At 45.2% G+C, this 23,535-nt stretch overlaps 2 protein-coding genes across 2 annotated transcripts in view; one reads left to right on the forward strand and one right to left on the reverse strand.

Annotated features, from left to right (window-relative positions):
* The window catches only part of PPL (periplakin), a 37,018-nt gene extending 33,546 nt beyond the window's left edge, over positions 1-3,472 (forward strand). Inside the window, exon 22 of the mRNA XM_075284574.1 lies at positions 49-3,472. Coding sequence (XP_075140675.1) covers positions 49-2,715 — 2,667 coding nt within the window. The 3' untranslated portion in view covers positions 2,716-3,472. The remainder of the gene's footprint in view (positions 1-48) is intronic.
* Positions 3,473-6,224: 2,752 nt separating this feature from the next.
* Positions 6,225-23,485, reverse strand: UBN1 (ubinuclein 1). Its single transcript, XM_075285398.1, has 18 exons — positions 23,320-23,485; positions 21,385-21,767; positions 20,927-21,007; positions 20,663-20,755; positions 19,367-19,501; positions 19,157-19,242; positions 15,866-16,316; positions 15,530-15,600; positions 14,322-14,451; positions 13,679-13,797; positions 12,790-12,912; positions 12,041-12,184; positions 11,359-11,409; positions 10,742-10,784; positions 9,572-10,609; positions 9,226-9,472; positions 8,442-8,534; positions 6,225-7,670 (listed from the first exon to the last, which is right to left on the reverse strand). Exons 2-18 carry the CDS (start codon positions 21,613-21,615, stop codon positions 7,600-7,602), a joined length of 3,207 nt encoding a protein of 1,068 aa, XP_075141499.1. The 5' UTR covers positions 21,616-21,767; positions 23,320-23,485; the 3' UTR covers positions 6,225-7,599.
* Positions 23,486-23,535: the final 50 nt, after the last annotated feature.

Genomic DNA, 23,535 nt, shown 5'->3' on the forward strand with positions numbered 1-23,535 from the left:
TAATTGCCTTTTCCGAGACTTACAATGCATTGTATGTTACATTCACAGCAACCTGAAGTGGAAGTGCAACGCGAGACAATACAGATGAACCGTTCTGAGAAGCCTGCCGAAGAGACCTGGAAGATTAAGAATATGTTGGAAGATGAAGTCCAACGTCGTCGCCAACTGGAATCAGAGATCAGGAGTACTCAGGAAGAGATCATCTTCCTTCAGAATCAAAAACCTCAGGAGACTGTGGTAAAGAAAGAGGTCCTGAAAAAAGTACCGGACCCACAACTGGAAGAGGAGTACCACAAAGTCCTTGAAACGTATTCAGAAGAACAGCGTCGGAACAAGGCCCTGCAGGATGAACTGGACTCCTTGAGGCTCAAGATACGAACCTTGGAATATGAGCAGAAGGAAGGCGGACAGCAATACATAGTAAAAGAAGTCCTGAGAATTGAAAAGGACAAAGGGCAGCAGGAAGACTTCCTAAGACTCAAGGAAGAGTTGGAGGAGCTGAACAGGCAAAAGGGACTAAAGCAAAATGAGATTGCTAGCTTGAAGGAGCGCATCCTCATCCTGACGGAAGAGAAGAACAAGCCTCAGGAGAAAGTGACTGAGAAAGAAGTGGTGAAACTTCAAAATGACCCTCAGCTATCCTCAGAATACAGGACGCTTCAAGAAAACATGAAAAGAGAGAGTTCTCTGCGGCAGAAAGAGGAAGAAGAGCTAAAGCTGCTCCAGGAAAAACTGAAGCGCTTAGAAAAAGAGCGAGCCATGGCTGAAGGCAAAATCACAGTAAAAGAAGTCTTGAAGGTAGAAAAGGACCACGCCACTGAAAGAGAAGTGGCTGATCTCCGCAGGCAGTATGAAGATGAGACGTCCAAGACACGCATAACCCTACGTGAGAAGAATGAGCTGATTCGTAAGATAAGCATATTAGAAGAAGAGAACTCTAAGGTTATTGTCCAGGAGAAAGTACGTGAGATTGTTCGACCGGATCCTAAGGCAGAGAGTGAGTTAGCCAATTTACGTCTTGAACTCATTGAGCAAGAAAGGAAGTTTCGAGCTGCTGAGGAGCAAGCTAAAGTTCTCAAGACAGAGCTAACAACCTTAAAATCGAGGGGTCCACAAGTCGAAGTAAAAGAAATAACGAAAGAAGTCATTAAGCACAAGACTGATCCCGAACTCATAGCAGAGTGCGAAAGGCTTCGTCAAGAAATCTTGGAGAAGACCAGGGTGGTAGAACGATCGGAACTGGAGATCACTCAGCTAAAACAAGAGATACAGAGTTGGATTGATACTAAACCACAAGTTCAGATTAAAGAGGTAGTTCAAGAAGTGATGCAGTACCGTGAAGACCCTACCACCAAGAATGAGGTAGAAACCTTGAGAGCCCAGTTGGCCGACGAACAGAAGAAGCGTTTAGAACTTGAACGTGAAAGATTGCTTCAAGAAGACAAGATCAGACAGAAAGAAAGAGAGCTTTCACAGGTTAAAGAGAAGTTAGTACAGCAGGAGGTTGTCAAATACGAAGAAGATCCTTTACTCAAGTCCGAAGTTAACAGTTTATCAAGGAATATTGAAAGTGAATTGAAGCAAAAAGATCAACTGCAAGAAGAGCTGCGTAAGTTACAATGGAGGAAATCCGAGCTTGAGCGTCAGCTGGAGGAACTAGAAAGAGAGAGACAGGCTAGACGGGAGGCCGAGCTAGAAATCAAACGTCTTACTATCCGGCTGAGTGAGCTGGAACATAGAGAGATTGAAACCAAAGAAAAGGTAACCTTGCAGCAAAAAGTCGTCTTGCAACAAGACCCTCAGCAGGAGAAAGAACACAATTTGCTGAAGCTTCAAGTGGAGGAAGAAAAACACAGGAGGCAAATTCTCGAGACTGAACTGGAGGCACTGAAGAAGAAGCTCATAACACTGGAGAAGATGGAGATGAAGGAGAAGGTGGTCTACACAGAAAAAATAGAGGTGGAGCACGATCCGGAAACAGAACAGGAAATAAAGAGACTTAAGAGCATGCTGGACGAAGAGAGCAAGCGCCGAATAGGACTACAGTCCGATGTTGACCGTCTCCAAGCTCAGCTCTCCGAAATAGAGTTCAGCAACTCTAAATCCAACAAGGAGCTTGAATATCTGCGGGAAGAAGTCCACAAATTGCAAATGGAGAAGCAAAGTCTCCAGCTGGAGACGCGCCACTTGCAGTCTGAGATTGAGATTACCATAAAGGAGGCACAAGGTCTGAGAAGCTTAACTCAGGTGGACAGTGGCACCAATCTCGACTCCCGCTTATCTGCTCTAGAGCAGGAACTTCAGGGGCTGAAGAAAATCTCTCAAGATAAAGATGCAGAAATCGAGCAGCTTCAGAAACGTCTTGAAACCATGCAAATCAAGAGGGAACAAAGAGAGAACCATCTACGCCGTTCCATCGTGGTCATCGATCCCGACACTGGCAGGGAGATGTCACCGGAAGAAGCTCGCAGGTTGGGTCTCATCGACTGGAAGATGTTCGTCAACTTGCAAAGTCAAGAATGCGACTGGGAAGAAACTACCATAAAAGGGCCAAATGGTGACTCCTCTGTGATTCACGACAGGAAGTCAGGCAAGAAGTTCAACATTGAAGACGCTTTGAAGAGCGGGCGTATCACCAAACGTCAGTATGATAGTTACCTCAACAAAGAAATGTCCATCCAAGAATTTGCAGCCTTAGTTTCCGGAAAGAAGTAATCTTCGGAGTTGCTGAGGTGCCGCTTTCTGCGGCCGTAACATAGACTTTAAACCAGACATAGCTGCCCTTTGGTCTGTTACCTTCATCCATAGCAGAACTTCTACGTTTCTGTTATACTCGGTTGACCCATGCAGAGGAGATATTTTGCCGAGATGTCCATAAAGCTCTCCAAAGTTGAAGGTATGGTTGGGTCTCGCCACCAATCTCGAAAGTCACATAGGATCTTCTATCCGTATTGGAAATGGAGCATGTGCAGAGACTGACGACAATTCCACAGAAGCTACAGAGGTCTCTGTAAAGTCCACAAGCATCTCCACGTCTTAATGGAAGGTACCAAACCGCTGCCCTACCCAATGTCCAAGTATTCTCTGTCGTAACCTTCTCAAGCTGAAGCACTAATGAAAGCTTCTTCAAAAGAACATGCACTGAAAAGTCAAGATTATATAAAGCCAAACCGCAGATTCTTCTCCTTTACGCCATAAAAGAACCATTAGATATCTTCTATATATACATTATGTTATTTGGTATATGGTTTAGATAGCACATTTTCATGCTCTGTCTTGTTACACATTTACTATGGTGCCTTACTAACTCCCGGCCTTTCCCCCCGATACGAGGATGTGGTCCTCAGCCACGAGATGAATCCTGGTTTCTGTATGTCTTTCCTATATTTCTGAGTGGGGAAAGGGAAAAAATAAAAATCGGAAAATGTATTTTATTTATGATAATGCTAAATAAAGATGCGGTGGTTTTGAATGCTTGGCGTGTTGTCATCGTGGTAAACAAGTAGGCACAAACTTTGAGAAAAAAAAAATTACATATTTATTCCCTCCCGCGTCATGTTTCTCATATCCAACATCACCACTACATTTTAATGCCAGAAAAGTAAAAATTCAGCCCTTAAAGAATGGACCGAAGTATGGAAACCCTGAGCGTTAAAGGTTCCCAATCGCAACATTGATAAAGCAAATGATCTGCTAAAATGGAATGGTCCGAAGTAGGTTCTCCTTGGCCTGGCGTGGATTTAGTAGATGGATCTGCTGAGACGTTTGTTGTTGTGGTATGGCCCAAGACAGGGTAAGTAGAAATGCAACCCTACCCTTCCTGGTTTGACGGGGTGGTATCTAACATGGCCGTGCCACCTACTGGATCCATCCCAAGTCAAGGAGAACCTACTTCTAACCACTTCATTCCAGCATACTTCAAATGAGACACTTCTATTTTGCAGCAGCAGTAAAGCAATATACTTTGCATTGACCACAGATTTAGCAATAAAAAAAAAAATGAATAAAATTTGTATTATCCTCTCACATATCTGTAACCAGAAGTGAAATGCATGAGGACAACTAGTATCACAAGCAAACTACATTTTCTTTTAAAGGAATGTGACAATGTGTGGGCGGAGCATAACACCGCCCATTGGTTTTGTGCAATGTTCCTTTAAAGGGATTCTGACATTAAAATCAAATATTTTTTCGATCACACGTAAGAATAGCCTTAAGAAAGCCTATTCTTCTCATACCTTTAGATATCTTCTCTGCGCTGCCGTTTGGTATAAATCCCGGTTTTCGTCTGTATGCAAATCAGTTCTCTCGCAGCACTGGGGGCGTTCCCAATCGCTCAAACAGCCTTGGTGGTGTCCCCAATGCTGCGAGAGAACTCTCCAGCGATGCAAGCATCTTCTTCAGGAACGGCCTCTCTGCGAGTCTTCTTCTGGAGCTGGGTTTCAATCTGCTTGGCCTCGGGCGCCTGCGGCCACAAGAAGAATGGCTGCTCACACAGTAGCGGCCATTTTCTTGTGGCCGCGGACATGTGCAGTCTGCTCTGCCCAAGGCCTAGAAGATTGAAATCCAGCTCCAGAAGACAACACACAGAGAGGCTGTTCCTGAAGAAGATGCAGGCGTCGCTGGAGATTTCTCTTGCAGTATTGGGCCCAACCCCAGTGCTGTTTGAGCACTGGGACCCACCCCCAGTGCTGCGAGAGAACTTTTGCATACCGAAAAAACCCCGGATTTCTAGCGAACGGCGGTGTGGAGAAGACATCTAAAGGTAGGAGAAGAATAGACATTCTTAAGGCTATTCCTATGTGTTAGTCAGAAAAAAAGGGTATCCAATGATAGGATCCCTTTAAGCAGCATAATATCTAAGGTGCTTATGACGTCACGTAGCAAAGGAGTCAATATTATCTAAACCACACACTTGCACAGCACACAACATGGCCATCTCTGCACCTGGCACCTTCTCTGTGAGAAGGTGACCACAGTACCAACCATTTTTAATAAAAAATTGCATTTTAACTTATTTTGCCTTCATGAGCAGCTCTTACAATGGAATCAAATACTAGGGGGCTGAGTTCAACGTAAAGGTATGAGGCGAGGAGTCAAGGGCACCACCTTTAGCCCTAAGTCAACGAACCAGGGGGTGCCATGTCATTTATGGGACCATGCAGCTTCCTAAATAGAATAAAATAATAGCGCCCCCCAGTGATGGTGCATAATCCAGAATGTTCAATGATCGAAACCCAGTGATAGCGGATTAAAAGAATTTTACTGACTGTACAGACATATATATATATATATGTACACACACCTATATCACACTAAGAAAAACAGCTGCATAGAAGAATTTTGCAATTGGTTTAGTCCTCACACGGTCGCGACGACTTCAAAATTTGAAAAAAAATTAAATAAAAAATTCAGTGGAATGTGATAAGGCTGCCTTCACATCGATACATTTACGGTGTCTGCCGCGTATCCGTTATTTCCTCCCTAACATCATTCATGATTTCAGACAGACTCTGACCTGGATGGACGCCGGCGCATTTGTGAACATAGCCTTAGTAATAAAAAATAAAAAAAATAACATGGGAAAAATATTAAATATACAGAATATAGGGTAACAAAGGGTATGAAAGCACACCGTCCTGAACTGCTCCAATGCGTCAAAAATGTTGCAAACCGCCTCCTACTGTTTTAGGTCAACAGCGCCCGTATAGAGCTATGTGTCTCCATGATAACAGACTACAACCAAACCCCGTGTGCAGGCTTTTTCTGAAGTCATGGCTGAAGAAGACCATTCTCAAACCGGTTCTCTAAGCGATAATTTTGTCACCAGTCTGCGATTTCAACAATCTTTAACCATCGACTGCGGGGGACGTATCCAAAACACAGCACCCCCACAACAGGTTGAGCCCTAGACATATTTGCCCCATGTCCTGTTTCTTGTCCCCTATGAAATCTGTAAGGTGGGACTGAACCCCGCATATAAAAAAAAATACAATAGGAATTGTGATTATAAATAAAGTTGCATTTGTGTCTGAGAACATGATTTGAAGGGGTCCTCCATCTACTAACGCAGTATGACAATGTATAAGTCTGCCTTGAGACGAAAATAAGAAAAATCTGGATCCGCTGATTAATAGGAGGTCTGGGTGTTGGACCCTGACTGATCAGATACTGCCGGCCTATCCTGTTGACATCCACCCAGTAATCTTATTCCATGATATGAACGGAAGCTAAGCTGGAATGACGGAGCGATGTACATCCAGGTCCAAACACTGTGCTTTTCCTTGCGCCGTGCCTGCTGACTGGTGGGGGTGTCAGGTATCGGACCCCCCACCAATCTTATATTAATGACCCATGCTAAGAAGAGACCACAAATATCAAAATCTTGAAAAACTCACCATACAAACTTAAAAATCCCTTTAAGGTGGTTGTGTCGTTATGATGAGGATAAGTATCAGATCGGTGGGGGTATGACGGCCGGGTCCTCCAGCGATCAGGAAAATGGAGGGGAGCAAAAGTCTCCCTTGGGAATGGAGTGCACTTAAGTGACCGGTGCTCCATTCACATTATAGGGTTGCGGGCGGTGCAGGAGATTACAGTCCTGGCGGCCCCATTAAAGGGCTAGAGCACTGGTCACACATGTACATTGGAGAGCCACTCACAAGACGACTTCAGTACCTTGTACTCCTGTTCGCTGGGGGACCCGGCCGTAGGACCCCCAAGTGATCTGACACTTCTACTCTGTCCCGTAGATACTGGATACATGTCCTTAACTGCACAACCCCCTTTTTTTTTTTTACAGCAGATCAAATATCAAAACTACTATCAAATAGCTATAAAACTGTGCCGTGCCACCACACACGCCATCACACCACTGTACGCAGCAAAAGCGCCAACACTCGCGGAACCGTACAAAACTAGTGCAAGAGATCCTGGCTCCAGTTTGGTTTCATCTGGACATGCGCTCAGTGACCTAAAAAATAACACACCCCGCTCCCGCCACAATTTGGTACACAACTCTTAAAGATTTTTTTTTTTTTTACAAAAAAGTCATTTTTTTTTGTCAGTGCCTCTAGGGGGTAACCTTGTAGTGCATAACACCCCAGGGTGTCCCCCTGCCATTGATCGCCATGTTTCAGATTGTCATGACATGGAAGACTTTGGTCCGTAACGTCCTCCTCCCAGAATCCTTTGCTCTATAGGTAATGGTTGCCATCATTTGCGGTTTTGGAAATTTTCATAGTCGGGTTTGACAGTGTAATTCCGGAGACTCGTGAGTCCATCTAGGGAAAGACGCCGCGTACTAAGGCCCAAGAGGTTGTGGCGACCCCCTGTGGAGGGAGATGGGAGGGACACCCACTCACTTGTACTCAGTACCAACCTGTAAGGTCATCTGTGCATATATTGGCCACCACCATGGAAATGTATAGAAAATGAGGAGAGGGACGCGCTGGAGATCTCGTGTAATAAAGAGAGTATCTTATAACTTATAGAAATATAAAAGCTGCAGACGTCCGCTACCGCCAGTACAAAATACGTGCCCGCTGCGACAGGCTGAGGGTGGCATAGTGCAGGTCCTCAGATCCTCCCTCCAGGTCTTCAGGGGTTGTTCGGTCGGCCAGTTCTCATCTGGGTAGGCACGGGTCCTTTGCTGTGGCTGTGTGCACCATCTGCTGGACAGAGATAAAACTGCTTAAAATGTCCCTACGGTAATAATATGAAGTGTATATACAATTTCCATCCCCCATTATGGTCCCTGATCGGTCCCAATGTGCTCATAAGGGTTGTTAGACAACTCATTCAAGGCCCATGTTATACGTCCCTCCTGCTCCCCATTCTTCAGTGTCATCCATCACTGCAATTCTAGCATTCTATTCATTTATCAGGATGGACAGTGACATCTGTCTTGATTCCTCTACATTTTCGGGTCCTCTAGCTCCCCACTGTGGTCCGTTTTGGCATTACGCCGCACCTTTCTGCCGCTGACTGGGCCCAGAGCCTATAAAGTGGGGAGTCACACCACTGACTGCAGCTTAGTCAGTCATGGAATCCGCGACAATATTGAGAAGGATGAGAGATAGAATTAGGGTGGAATCTGCCTCTAGATCAGTGTCAGATTCTGCCATGTTAACATACCCTTAGTATTATTATGTGTATATGACGGAAATATTGTCACCTGCTATTGACTGATGGCACTGCTGTATTTGTATCTAGTATCTGAGGGCGGACTGCCACACAGTGGTGAAGAGTGATACTGCAGGGAACTTTAAATTACACATGATAAAAGCCTCTCCCAGGAATAACAATTATAGATGCCTGCCAAGTCCATGTCAGTCTCACAATAATGTATATATGCAGTGACTGTCTACATAACAATGAGGTTTCTGTGCACAACCTGCTGACTGTCTCCCTGCACAGAGGCCTGTATGTTGTGACTGTACCTGTCTGTGCCGGCTGCATGTGTCCAGACAGGACTGGGTGAGGGATCGGACTGGAATGATGGCCTGTATTGGTATGGAGACCACTCAGGAGATCTGGAAAGAGAGAGAGGAGTAAGGCACAGGATTCCTAGCAAGCTTTATTATAAACTATAGGTTACAACCCATCAACCTTTCCCAGATCTCTGCTTGCTGTCAGTGAATGGCAATGGTCCATTGTAACATAGGCCTGATAATAGTGTTGAAAAGTAAGACAACAGCATAAGTCTCCCCCCTGCGCTTAACCTTAGGATAGAGCATCGCCTGAAGGTCAGTGGGTGGTCCTGCGACACCCGATCAGCACCCAAACGCTATGTTGCATAGTGGCTATGCTTGGTACTGCACCTCAGCCCGATTCATATGCACAGGCCACGTAATTAATGAACATGACCTGGGCTGTGAAGGGGCAGCAGTGATCAGGGAGCCCCTATACTGCTTCAAACAGCTGATCTGCAGGGTCCTGGGTATCAGATACCACTGATCTGCAAGTGATGACATGCTCTAAGGAAAGGTCAGCAACTGAGAAAGCCTGTAAAACCCCTTCCTGCAAGTCGGTGCCCCATGAAGTTCTAGCAATAATACATAATGGCACATCCACAGGGTGCCGGGGTCACAGCTCCACCTGTGAGGATCATCTGCGTAATGGCATTGCAGACAATAGCACTTTTTTTTTTTTCAGACACACCCACTTCTTGCATGAAGCTCCACCCACTCAAAAGTCTTTACAATGCTACATGAGTTCACTTACTCCTTGGTAGTCCATGGTTGAAGGTGCCCGGGGCCGGCCCGGTGACAATGGCATCTTTTGAAGCTCCGGGTTTTGGGGAAGGCTCAGTGGTGAAGGACACAACGCGCAAGGGAAAGGTGTTGATGGGGGAGAGCAGGTTTAGGGAAGCCGAGGCGGGTATCTTCCCTCCATTTTGTTTGTAAGATGAGGTCAGGATGGTCAGTGGGGCAGCTCCAAGCAATCCCGGTGCTCCGTTGCCCTTCTGTGCCTGCAAACAAGAGACACATTGAGCACTTCACATCTTTACGTTACACCATCATATAAACCGCTTCATCCACCCACTCCCCCCTCCCAATGCATTACTCACATTAATATTAGGTGCTGCATTTCCTCCTCCTCCTCCAGCCACCATTGATGATGTCAGTAACTTGGCCACTCCTTGTGTCCCTCCTCCAGAGTCTTGAGGAGCCATCAGGGTCAGTTTCTGGGGTGGATGAGGAGACTTCTTTGTAGACATTGTGGTGGGATTACGACTGGCAGATGAAGGGGGTTGGTTCGGAATCATGACAGTGTTTTTCCCACTGGGGTTACCATGGGGTGGAGCGGCGGGCCTGTTCACAGCTCTGTAAACTTGGACTCCAGCTGAGCCAGGACTACTGAGGTGTTTGACTATGAATCCTGGAGGACCTATAGGCTTGTGACTGGTGCCAGAAGGAGACGACGAAGGGGGGATACCCTGGAGTTTAGGAGGTTTGGTTTGAGGGGCAAGAGGTTGCTGTGAGGGTGTAGGAGCAGACACTTTGGCGCCCCCACTTTGTATAGGATGGACAAAGCCCCCTTTGTTGTTTATCTGGTAGAGACTCACTGAGGGCTGCACAGACAGGTTTGCAGTTTGGGGCTTTGCCGGGCCAGCTTGGTACTGAGCCAATGGCTTCTGCTTCTGCTGGGCGTCAGGCGAGGGCTTAGGACTGGGCACAGGAGATGGAGTCTTCTTCTCAGAGCCTGTAGCCATAAACTTCTTAGGAAAAACTGGTCGCACAGATGACTGTGACATGGTGACCATGGGAGCCACAGATACAGGAGGACATGGCTTCTTCTTCTCCTCTATCACGATGACTTTCTCAGGACCAGCAGGTTTTGAAGGGACAGGAAAGTCAAAGACCAGACCCGAGGTCCTACCAGAAAGGGCCGTCAGGTGCTCAGAAACTCCCTCCAGCGAAGGAGGGTTGTGGATCAGATCGCCATCCAATGAGTTGTCCTGAGCGTGAGTGGATACTGAAGACCCTTCGGAAGTAGACATGACGGAGGGGGAACTGACCCTGGCTGGAGCAGGTTGGGTAACCGCAGGTCCTTGGGTTTCCATGGGGGAACTGGAAATGTTCTTGTCCTGCTTATTGGAAGTGTCCTATAACAAGAATGGAGGAGATATCACAATGTGACCACATGGGGGCAGCTTCTGCCAGGTAATGTGCAAAGTGAGTAGTTGCATATAACATGTACCGGAGACATGTACCATACATATACTAGGCTACGTTACCTTTGCTTTCACTTTGGGTGGAGTGATGGATTTGTTCTTCGCCCTGATAGAAAAAAAAGATATATACGGTATATCTATGATCAAATGCTTCAAAGCTCTGCTTGACCAATGTCTGGACTGATGCACTAGAACAAATCCAAAGCTGGAATGGGGTAAGAAGAGCTTTTCATGCACTGCCACATTATATAATAATAATAATAGGGGCTTTCCAGGCATGGCCTATCCTTAGACCTCCAGACCCCCGTGGATCAGCTGTTTGATGTGGCAGTGGTCCACACTTGGTGCAGCTTTAGCTCTACACACCATATGATGTCACGGTCATCGATGACATGGCCTGATTATAGCTTAGTCCCAATCAAGTGAATTGAGCTAGGCTGCAATACCGGGCACTGCCACTATACAATATATGGTGCTGTACTTGGTAAATACAGAAGAGGCCGCAGCGCTCGTCTGAATACTGCAGCTGATCTGCGAGGGCCCTGGGTATTGGATCTCAGCAAATCCTCTACTGATGACCTATACTAAAGCTAAGTCATCAACTCATAAACCTGAAAGACTCCTTTAAGCTTTTTAGCACATGGGTATAGTCTGTGAATACAGTGATAACATTTACTTACATCAATGAGCTGAGCTGGGGGTACAGACGTCTGCTCTCCTTAAAAAGTGTCCTGCAAACGACACAGAAATATATAAAACACTGCGCCTCCATCTCCACCAGGATCCCCCCTACCATGACTATTCATTCCTTCATTCTCTCTATAAATTAATTTACTGTAGAGTTGTAATAGATAATATAGCCAGCAGGGGGCACCTCCCGGCCTATTTGTTCCCTTACAGAACTGAGTAACATGGCTGCCGCTACCCTGGCTAAAGCTGATAGGGGTGATTTATGAAAACCAATCACAGCACGGCTTTTATATCTCAAGAGCACTGTATGAAATGTAAGCTGCGCTGTGATTGGTTGCTATGAGTAACACAGTCAGTTTCATAATTATTGTTTTTGACCTCAAAATTCCTCAATTACAAACCATTAACCCCTAAAAATCCCCTGTAGCTAGGAGTCTATAAGTCACCCTCTTTGGTTAAGTTATTAAGAATCCTATTCAGCCCTGGAAAGCTGGGTGACTACCTACACACCTAGCACAGGGGTTCTCACTCAACTTTCCCAGGCCTCAGGCGGTTACACATTTAGTTCTGCAGATAAAACTATTTCACTGGATAAATCTGCCTTTCAGGAATGCAGGAAAGCTTGGTTTTTTATATCTGTATTTTTTTTTTTTTTTTTGCCTCTCCACATACCGGGCCTGCATCCAACCTCGGGGCCACAAGGGTTTGACGTCCTCATCCAGGAAGGTTTTTAGGTAATCCTCCAGGCTGGACATGCCGATTCCGTCCGGCTCGTATAGATCCACCTTCATTCGCACCAGCTGACACAGCAGCTGCCTGCAGAGACAGGGCACAGTCAGGGGTGAGAGGGGCGGCGGTGACGGCACAGGAGCTCTGAGACATAACTGCTGCCCCTGTGTCGCTTTTTTTTAACCACTTCATAACTAGGGCCATATTTTATGTCGCCAGAGGCGGGGGCGAGGATCTGTGATGTAGGAGAGTTATGTCACTGTGGATGACACCGGATTGCTGGGGGAACAGTGGAGCATTTTTAAATTAGGAGTATAATAAACTTTGTAATAATATATATATATATTTATTTGTGGGACATTAACCACTTCCAAACCGAACTGTTAACTATGTACATCAGGTGGTCAATTCTTAACCCTGTAAGGACATATATTTACTTCCTTGCAGAGTTAAGCAGCTGCATTAAATTGTGCAGATGCAAAATGTTACTACAGCGAGACCTCCCGTCTTCCGATGGCTGTGGACGCATGGGAGCAGCCATTGAAATTAATTAAAAAAAAAAAAAAAAAAAGATTTATGATTCCGCTCAGCACAGTATGGCCGTCTCTTCCATGTCCATCCTGTAATTATATCATCCCATTCCCCCCTGACGCGGCAGTGGCACCCCGCACAGTCACACACAGACCCCTCACCTTATCTCTTCCGTCCACTGGAACTTCTTCCGTGGGCCGGCCGCTTTCTTGCTCCCCTTGTCCTCTTCTTCCTCCCCCTCAGACGGCATCTTTGGCTCCTTTTCCTTGTCATCAGAAAGCATCCTGTAGATGTAACACAAGTCAATGTCAGATCATGGTTGGGAGGAATTCCCTTGTAAATCTTGGTACCTTTAACCCTTTCTCTGCTGGAAGAATGATTAGACTTTGGACAAAAAAAAAAAAAAAACAACCAAACAACAACATTATACTTAAATAAAAACAAAACCAAATGACTCCCTTGAATTGATATTTTGTTCCTTTAAAGGGGTTTTTATGACTTATATATTATGGACCTATCAATAGCACAGGTCATCAATAAGCGATTGGTGGGCATTTGACACCCAGGTATTGGCATTGCAGCATGAATGGGATTAAACTTGTACTGTACCCTGTGATGGCTGAACATCTTCAGCACTATAATCTGTGTATTTGTCCCACAAGATGCAATACCTCTGTTTGCTGACAGTGAAAGGAAATAGATTTGTTAGGCTGCTTTCACACCATCTTTCTCACGCCCACAAACTGGAACAGAGGGTGGGAATCAGGTAAGTATAAGAATGCATTTTTATTTATCAGCCCTTTCTTCACCCTGCATTTAATATTATGATAATGGACAACCCCTTTAACATTTTCACCTGTAGAACCTGTGTGCTAAAAACTAGGACGCAAAACCTAGCACATAAATTGTGGCGCTTAGCACATGTGAAAGCAGTCAGTCTTGTGGAGTCTGAGTTGTCATAACTTGCACCAATCTAGTGTAGCATGATGGAGCCGATACGCCGAACAGGCAAATATGTCAGTGGTGAATTCTGAGAACATGGACTCTTACTTGGCATATTTGGCTTCATTGTAGACCTTTAATTCTGCGTGGTACTTGATGATCTGTTCTGGTATCGCCTTTGTCACTGCTTCTTTGAGCTTCCGTAAAGGCTCCCGCAATCGTTCACCCTGCAAAGGAAAATAAAAGATGAACTTGGTTTCCCTATCAGAAGTGCACGGAGCTTCAAATGCCATGCGGTCACATGATTTTATGGTCCAGGCTAGAGCAGAAAGACAAAGTGAAAAGTTCTGGAACCGTCTCATAGTATTTCTCTTTTTCCACTATTTTGAACATCATTGCTTGCTGTCAGTGAATGGACACATTTATTTCATCCTACACAAAGGCTTAAAATTCCACATTGGTTGCAGCACAAATCTTTCCTATGTCCTGGACACCAGCAAGACTACTGACACATTGTGACAAACCCAACTGCATGTAAGCAGGACTAGAAGAATGACCAATTTACTGACAGTGAGCAGAGATGTTAAAAATGGTGGAAAAATTGACGCATAAAAGCATATTAGAACACTGCAGAAAGTTTTATTCTAACATGATGAAATCCTACAAGCTGCGGTCACTATGACAGGACTGATGATGGGCAGTGATTGACAGGACTGATGATGGGCAGTGATGCCGACCACCCATGACTTACCTTCTTTTGTAAGTAGAGACGAGTGGACCATCTCACCAGCATATCCTTGCTGCAGGGCAGGATGGAGGAAAGATGGGTGAACACAGTAGAGCGCAGGTTGGGGCTCAGGTCCCGGGACATCAGGTAAATGCTTCAATAAAGAGACAGATAGCATTAGTAAGAGTACAGGTGACTGAAGATGTGACATAGAATACGTATCTAATATGGGGGAAACATAAGAAGGAGTAGCAGTCCATGCCATACTGAGCAATGCAGTATGGCAGATTATCACTAGGGGTTAAACCACACAGCTTTCTGTAGATTTCTAGTACTCCACCCTTAAAGGCCTATCCCATTGTATGGCAAAATACATGGACCATCCTTATCATCATCCATAACTACATCATATTGTGTAATTCACTCTCCTGCAGCCAAAACAGCTCTGATCCATTGAGGCAACCTTTGCAGTTTGACTGGGCATTATCCTGCTGAAAAAGAACACTGCCATTAGGGGGCACTGCTGCCATGAAGGGGGTATTTGGTCTGTTCAATGGAAGGTGGTGCATGTCAGATTACCATCCACCATACCAGGACTCAAAGTTTCCAGCAAAACAATGTGGAAAGAATCACACTGCCTCCACCAGCATCTTTTTATTGTGCCATCTCTCACCCACAAGGCTCGATCCATCAAACCAGATGACTTCTTCTGTTGCTTCGCATGTGATGCTCATGTGCCCTTTGTGGGCACGTTTAGAAAGGAACAGGGGTCAACATGGGCACTCTATCTACAGCCGTACAGGCCCATACACATAAAACTGCGATGCTCTGTGTGTATAGACCCCTGTCATACATGGCAGCAATTCTTTCTAGCGATTTGCTCTACTGTAGCATTCTGGCTACACTTTACTCTGTACACATTAATGAGGCTTCTACACCCAAAACCCTATTGCTGGTTAACTGGTTGTACTTTTCCGCAGGTATTAGCTAACCATACATACTAGAAACACCCCAGAAGACCTGCCACTTTGGAGATGCTCTGATCGGGTCGTCAAAACTTAGCACTTGTCACAGTCACTAAGATTCTTACGCCTGGCAATGTTTCCTGCTCTTAACACATCAACTCCAAGAACTGATCACTCACTGCATGATATGTCACCAGATAATCCATGTTATCCATGTGACAAGCCATGGCTGGCAGTCTATAGCCTGTAACGTCCCATTATACTTACTCTAGAAGACTGCTGTTTATTTCTGGAGAAAACATTTTTATTTTCTTCTCGCCCTCGGGTGTTTGTGCCCACTGAAATAAGAGGAAGGGAAATATTAAAATCAATAATAAAGAAATATATATTTATTTATACATACTTATATTTTTATTTTATATATATATATATATATATATATATATATATATATATATATATATTTATATTATATATATATATATATATATATATATATATATATATATAAAAAAAAAAATATGATATTTAAATAAGGAAAATCACAAAAAATCATTTGCAGATATTTAACTTCTAATGCAGGCTTCCATTTTGCTCTCATACCTTTGCAAGTTCCTTCATTTTCTTCTCAAGCGGAGGTGGCAGCCCCTCCGGGGTAGACGGCGGTTTCTTAAACTCCTCCTTGACGATTTCCCCTACCAAGGAGCCACTTCCTTTCTCAGGAGGAATCTCCAGGTTTTCTGGTTCCTTCTTGATCATGGAGTCCATGGCCTTGGCAGCTTGGGGAAGCTTGCTCTCAGACACAATGGTGGACGGTAAAGGATCTGGCGCTGGTTCGGCCTCGCGTGGGGGTGGGGGCGGCGGTGGCAGGGCTGGAGCGGTAGGAGTGGACAAAGTGGTTTTAGGTGCGGTGGTGCTGGTGGTAGTGAGCGGGATAGAAGGCGTCCACTTCTCAAAGATTTTCTTATCTCTTTCAAACCTGGCCAGCATCTCCTGGAGGTTGGCCATCAGCTTCTTCTTCTTCTTGTCCTTGGTGCCATTCAGAGCTGTGAAGCTAAAAGAAGAAAACAGTTTTTTCTTTTTTTATGTAGATTGCGAGCCCCATATAGGGATCACAATGTACATTTTTTCCTATCAGTATGTCTTTGGAGTATGGGAGGAAATCCATGCAAACACAGGGAGAACATGCAAACTTCTTGCAGATGTTGTTCCTGGTGGGATTCAAAACCAGGACTCCAGCGCTGCAAGACTGCAGTGCTAACCACTGAGTCACCGTGTTGCCCCTAAGAAAACAGTTTGTGATCTGGCATAACAGCGGAGTTACTGTGCTTTATGAGCAACTGCGACATTTCGTCTCAGGACTTATCGTCCTTTAACCCCTTCCCGCCGATGGCACTTTTTGACTTCCTGACCAAGCTCGATTTTTCAAAACTGACATGTGTCACTTTATGTGGCAATAACTTTGGAACGCTTTAACTTACCAAAGTGATTTTAAGATTGTTTTTTCGTAACACATTGTACTTCATGTTAGTGGTAAATTTTGGTTGATATGTTTTGTGTTTAATTATGAAAAAATTGGAAATTTGGTGGAAATTTTGAAAAATATGCATTTTATAAAGTTTGAAATGATGTGCATTACATACAGATCGTCAGACCGCCAAAATTATATCATAAATCTCATGTTCCAGATCTCTGCTTTATGTCGGCATCAAACTTTAGGCGCCCTTTTAATTTTTACGGACATTATAAGGTTTACAAGTGAAACAACAATATTCAAAATTTTCAAGAAATTTCCCAAACCCATTTTTTAAAGGGCCTAATCCAGTTATGAAGGGGTTTTGAAAGACCCTTGTATTAAACCCCCCATAAATCACCCCATTTTCAAAACTGCATCCCTTAAATAAGCCAAAACAACATATACCTAGTAGTTTAACCCTATAAGTGCTTAACAGGAATTAATACAAAATGGAGGTGAAATTTTCAAATTTGAATTTATTTTACTAATATTTTCGTTTAGCCCTAGAATTTGCACATTCACAAGGGGTTAAAGGAGAAAACGCATCCCACAATTTGTTAGGCAAGTTCTCCCGACTACCATAGTACCCCACTTGTGGGTGTAAACTAATATATGGACGCACAGCGAGACGCAGAAGGGAAGGCGCGCCAAAGAGCTTTTAGAGGGCAGATCTGGCTGTGATCAGTTTCAGGAGCCATGTCGCATTTACAAAGCCCTTGAGGTGTCAAAACAGTGGAAACCTCTAGAAAGTGACCCCATCTTGAAAACCGCACCCCTCAAAGAATTTATCAAGTGAGCATTAGTAACCCCGAAGTGAATATGTAAGCTGTGCAGAGTAAATTGGGCACACCAAATCCCATTCTATTTTCCCACCAGCTCCTATGACGCGGACGGGGAAGAGGGGCATTCTGGGGGGTCAGCGCTGGTGTATTATCTCTCATAAGCTCTAAATATGGGGTGTCCCCTGAAAATGCTCGCACCGCTTACACATTTCCTTCTAGTCGCAGCCACTTACGTCCTAATGATTTGGCGACTTTTGGGGTTTTTGTCTTCACATTGTACAAGCTAGATTTTTATTTTCTGGCAATGTGGCCATATGAGGGCTTGTTGTTTGCGGTATTAGATGTGATTCTCAATGCCACCATTTTGGGGTCTGTAACTTATTGACTACATTTTATTAACTCTTTGAAACATCAATTCTGACATTGCTTTTTAGCATTTTTTTTTTTCCCGTGCAGCGTACAGCATAAGTAACATGTTACCTTTATTCTGCGGGTTGGTACGGTTACGCCGATACCTCATTTATATTATTTTTTAATGCGTTGCTATTTCTGCAGAATAAAATTCAATTTAGGGGAAAAAATCATTATTTTTGCATCGCCATCTTCTGAAAGGCATATCATTTTTATTTTTCACTAGACAGAGCTGGTTGAGGGCTTATTTTTTGCGGGAAGACCTTTTCTTTTTATTGGTACCATTTTGGTTTTCATCTGACCATTTGATTACTTTTTATTGAACATTTTGTAAGGGAAAGGTGGTGAATAATCATTATTTTGTGCGGTTTTCTACGCCGTTTGCCGTTCGGGTTAAATAATGTTTTAATTTTATTGTTCAGGTTATTACGGACGCGGCGATACCAAATATGTAATGTTTTTTTTCTATTTTTCTTTATTTTACATAATAAAACATTTTATATGGGGAAAATGGGATTTTTGGGGCTTTATTTATTTCTATTTTATTTTAAACTTATTTAAACTTTTTTATTTTTACTTTTTTTTTCTGTCCCCATGGGGGATTGAAGCAGTGATCGGCTGATCACCGCTTCACTACATATACACTGCAATACACGTGTTACACGTGTATTGCATTGTATAGGAAGCTGTCAGCCTGTGTAGACGCACAGGCTGACAGCTTCATTTACGGCAGGATCAGCCAGGTGCGAGGACGGGGTAAGTGATGGGGCAGACCCGGGGTCACTGATCAGACCCCGGGCTGCTCCCTATGAACACCGGCACCCCCCGAAACCGGCGCGGGGGCTGCCGATCGCCACCATTTTGAAGCGAAACCCCGGAGGTGCCGGCGGTCATGTTGACCGCCGGCATATCAGGGTTAACACCCGCGATCGGACCCGGTTCCGACTGCGGATGTCACGGGGCATTGTCAGCCGTGTATTACGGCTGTCACCCGCTGTGCATGGTGCGCACACAGTTTCCGTGTGCGCACCAAGCATCCGCAGTAATAGTACAGCGGTTTGCGGGAAGCCCTTCCCGGCAGCGCCGTACTATTACGGGGAATGTCGGGAAGGGGTTAAGGTACTACTGAGGCTGTTGTAACGTCACGGATGTGTGCCAGCCCCATGCCACTGTGCCGTATCTTACCCAGGTTTGGAGTATTTGCTTTTCTTGCTCTTCTTTTCCTCCTCCCGCTTCCTTTTCTTCACTTTGTCTCCCCGCTCCTTTATTTTCTGCCAGGAGAAAAGAACGATATCTTTTATGAGTCATGTTGCTGAAGGATTAAAGGGTTTGCTCGTCCCCTAAAGCGGCGCTACTTATGACCGTGGGCCGTGTCTGGTAGATGATGAGTTTTACCTTAGGAGATTTCTTTTTCTTCTCTTTCATAGAATCGTCTTCTGATTCTGATGCTTGTCTGAACTGCAAAGTACCCGAATTGATATAGAATCCGCCATATTTTGTGTTCAGGGAGGCAGGAACGAGTTCATCGTACTGAGGTGAGAGGAGAAGCAAGGGAAAGCAGGTAAAGAGATGGGCATCTGAAATATGACCAAAATTACAGATTCGTCTTGTTGACCTGACACCAACAGAGAGAGATGAATGTTGGTGCAAAGAAAATTCAATGGGTAGGGGAATATCAAGAATGGGGTTTAGTATGCCAGTCTTGACCATCAGGAATAAATTGGCACAAATCTGGTCTCACCCACAACATCTGCCCTTTCCAAAAAGTAGCCAAGTATTTGCACTTCATGTCCTATTCTTATACTCTAGTCACATACGAAGCTGAGGACTGTGTTGACCAACATTTTCATTGATATTCCCTGCTGGTTCAGTGTCAGTGCAGAGCATTGCATTGTGGGATATGTAGTATTCTCATATTAAGTCTCTGGAGACAGATTAAGATTCCAGAGTAATTTTAGCGATTCTTTTCCCATAGGACCCAATAGAGATAATTGTTCAGGGACCTTAGGAAGGAAACAGCAGAATTACTGCACAGATGTTCAGCCAACCTTATAGGATTCTATACTGTGCAGCAAACAGGCATCTTAGGGGGCGTTCACACTACCGTCGGTGTCCGACATGTAGTGTCCGCTCAAAATCTGTCACGGACACTAGGAGCGGACACTAGATGTGTCCGTGACACCTGTCATTCACTTGAATGGGCATCGGGTGCGTTCTTTTGCACTCCGTGCCCGTCCTTCCCTGTCCGCAAGAGAAGATGTCCGACTTCTCAAGCGGACAGAGGAACCCTGCATGCAGGGTTTTTCTGTCCGCTTGAGAAGTCGGACATCTTCTCTTGCGGACAGGGAAGGACGGGCACGGAGTGCAAAAGAACGCACCCGATGCCCATTCAAGTGAATGACAGGTGTCACGGACACATCTAGTGTCCGCTCCTAGTGTCCGTGACAGATTTTGAGCGGACACTACATGTCGGACACCGACGGTAGTGTGAACGCTCCCTTATAGATGTGCTCTCTGACTAGAAGCTGATGCCATCATACAGGTCACATACAGCAATGCATTAGAAGTATAGCCGGCCAATTTACCCCCAACTAGGGCTTCCATCCTATCCCATCAGGGGCTATTCACTGCAAGAGGTCTGAAACACTTGGAATACTCATAGGATTTAATCTTATTCGACTGACAACCTACCGCCTCTGAGTTGTCGATAAACGAGTCAGACTCGTCATACCCGTAGCCCATGTCAATGAGATCTTGCATACGGTCCCTGCGCCGCTTTTTTCCCTGTAGAAACATGAAAGGTCAAAACTGTGACTGCCTAGAAATTAGGAATCTACAAACCCAGACACAGAAACTATAACCCAGAACAGTCAATGGCAGAGTCAACAAGGGCTCAGATTACTAATACCGCCACCTCTACGTTACAGACATTGGAGGGGAATAAAAGGCACTTACATATTTTGCCTCAAACTTTTTAGATAAAGCTTCAACTTCTGTCCTCTCAGCTTCTTCATCGTTGAAGGGATCCAATTGTTTCTGAAAGTGAAAGTAGCGAAAGAATTACCAGGAAACCAAATGCAGTATCCAGAGCTGCGCTCACTATTCTGCTGGTGCAGTCACTGTGTACATACATTACATTACTTATCCTGTACTGATCCTGAGTTACATCCTGTATTATACTCCAGAGCTGCGCTCACTATTCTGCTGGTGCAGTCACTGTGTACATACATTACTTATCCTGTATTATACTCCAGAGCTGCGCTCACTATTCTGCTGGTACAGTCACTGTGTACATACATTACTTATTCTGAGTTATTTCCCATATTATACTCCAGAGCTGTACTCTCTCATTCTGCAGGCTGCAATATCTCAGTATATTCTGCCCTCACCAGAAGCCCGGACCTATCTTTTACCTTCTCTGCATGGTTCTTGTTGTTTCGCTGCAGACTACGTAACAATTCTGGATAGACAAACTCTGGACACTTCTTCTGATTCGGTTCAAAGAGAGTCAGTGCGATGCGAACAGTGGCGGCCACTCGCGTCCCCAGGTCCTTATCATCATTACGTGGCTTCTTAGGAGAAGATGGCTGTAGAGGGACATTGGATGAAACACTGGAGAGTTGCATTCTCCGGGGCTCAGCCATGGTCTTCCCCCAAATCAACAAGGGTTTAGCAGATAACCACCATTGTGAGGAGAGTAAACTTCAGTTTTTGCAGTGAGGCGGCAGGAGGTGACACTATCCAAAGGCTTTATTGGGGAGGAAACAGAGGGCCGATGTCTGCTCTTGGGTCATCACTGTGGAGAAATAATGACAGATATAAATTATGAGGAAACCACCGTTCTGCTTATCAGACTGCAGCTCTGGCCCTCCTCCATGATTTACACTACAGTATTGCTCATTCAGGGTGGCTGTGTATCAAAAAAGGTTGTTCAGCACCATGAGGTTGTCCAGCAACACCCTGAGGTGGAAGCGCCTGCCCCAATGGCCAAGAACCAAGTAGACCACAATTATGGTACTGGGTCTACATGGGACAATCCGGGCACCCCAGGACGGTCTATACACTACAGGCCCTAATACACCGGCCACTGACTGGGGCAATTATTAGGAACGAATGTTTGTAGGAATATTTAGTCCCAATAACTAGCCCATGTAAGACCATGTTTACACACTTAGGTTTTTTTAATGCAGTTTTTTAACCCACGACTATGGCACATAACATGTATCTGGGGAAATGCTGCATTTTCCCCACCGGAGTTTTTGCTGCGTTTTTTTTTGTTGCTATGGTTAACCAGAAGGAATTGGCGCAGATCTCCTACAGCATTGCACTGGAAATCTCTGGAAATTTGGCTGTACCGCTGGACAATAACTGAATGTACGGTAGGCGAAGGACGGCTTGGCAGCAGAGCTTGCACTCGCTTCTCTAAAATGTGACTATAACCAACATGTCAATCATCCTAATAGGTAAAGTGCAAAACACTACAATGGTGGTGCCGTTTCCAGGGCTAAGTGACCCACTGACTAAGGCTAGGTTCACACCTGCTCCCGGATTCAGTCCCCCATTCTGCTGGAAAAAATGTGGAGAGAAGGAACCTCCAAGCAAACCTGGCGGACACCATTACTATCTTACGGGTCCGCGGGTAATCGCTTTTTAAATGGATTGTGTTTCTGTTTTTTCAGGGCCCCAAGCTGATCTGAAGAACAGGGAGCGGGGGCAGGTGTGACCCTAGAGCTGTTCATGGTGAACCTATGGCACGTGCGCCGTTGCCCGGATCGCTCGCTAACGAGGAATCCGGTACAGTGTAGGCTGCGGTCTACAATGACTGCAGAGTGTGATCTCTGCCCTAACGCAGGCACGATGACCTAAGTCATCAGCACCTGTAGTCAGAAGGAGGACGCCCAGCGGAGCTTCATGGGACTTCAGGTAAGTATAACACTGTGTGGTGTATATAATACTGTGTGTGGGAGGTGGAGGCTACTGTGGAGCATATAACACTTTATGGGGGGAGGCTACTGTGGAGCATATAACACTGTGTGGGGGCCCTTCACTATTTATACCACACAGTATCTGTTTTATAGCAGACATGATATTACTACAGGCTGTAATAACATTACACGGTCACACTCCTGCCACCACGGCCTATAACCACACACTGCAACCGTCTCGGTTTTCTTATATACATTCGGGTCGCTCCATTATCAGCGGCAGGGGGGAGAGGAACATTCCACAAATACCCAAACACAGGGTTTGACCCAACTACCCGGAAGTGGTCTGAGATAAGCTCCCTAAGTTACACTCCCCGCTCCCTTGCCCTTCTTCCGGCTTCGGCCACTCTCTAGGTTACTCACCAAGGTGCTCTCCGGTCCACGGTGCTCGTCGGTCTAGTCACGTGCCCAGTGGAAACGTTAAGCCGCCCCCCCTTCACTCCTCCCCCTCTCGCGCGTCACATGACTACACCATCCGGGCGAGACCGAAAACAACAACAACCTACTGACAGCCGCACGCCGCACCACCTGACCCCGGCCCGGCCAATCAGCGCCCGCAGCGGTCACGTGACCGCGCTT

The sequence above is a fragment of the Leptodactylus fuscus genome, chromosome 8, assembly GCF_031893055.1.
Source record: "Leptodactylus fuscus isolate aLepFus1 chromosome 8, aLepFus1.hap2, whole genome shotgun sequence".
NCBI lineage: Eukaryota > Metazoa > Chordata > Amphibia > Anura > Leptodactylidae > Leptodactylus > Leptodactylus fuscus.

What these genes read in the sequence shown, in the direction of transcription:
- UBN1 (XM_075285398.1), bottom strand. Translation starts at nt 21,615, where the DNA reads ATGGCTGAGCCCCGGAGAATGCAACTCTCCAGTGTTTCATCCAATGTC. An exon ending in CAGTGGACGGAAGAGATAAG is followed by an intron (nt 12,185 to 12,789) that starts GTGAGGGGTCTG and finishes CTGTCTCTGCAG; the next exon opens with GCAGCTGCTGTGTCAGCTGG. An exon ending in CATGCAGCCGGCACAGACAG is followed by an intron (nt 7,671 to 8,441) that starts GTACAGTCACAA and finishes TCTGTCCAGCAG; the next exon opens with ATGGTGCACACAGCCACAGC.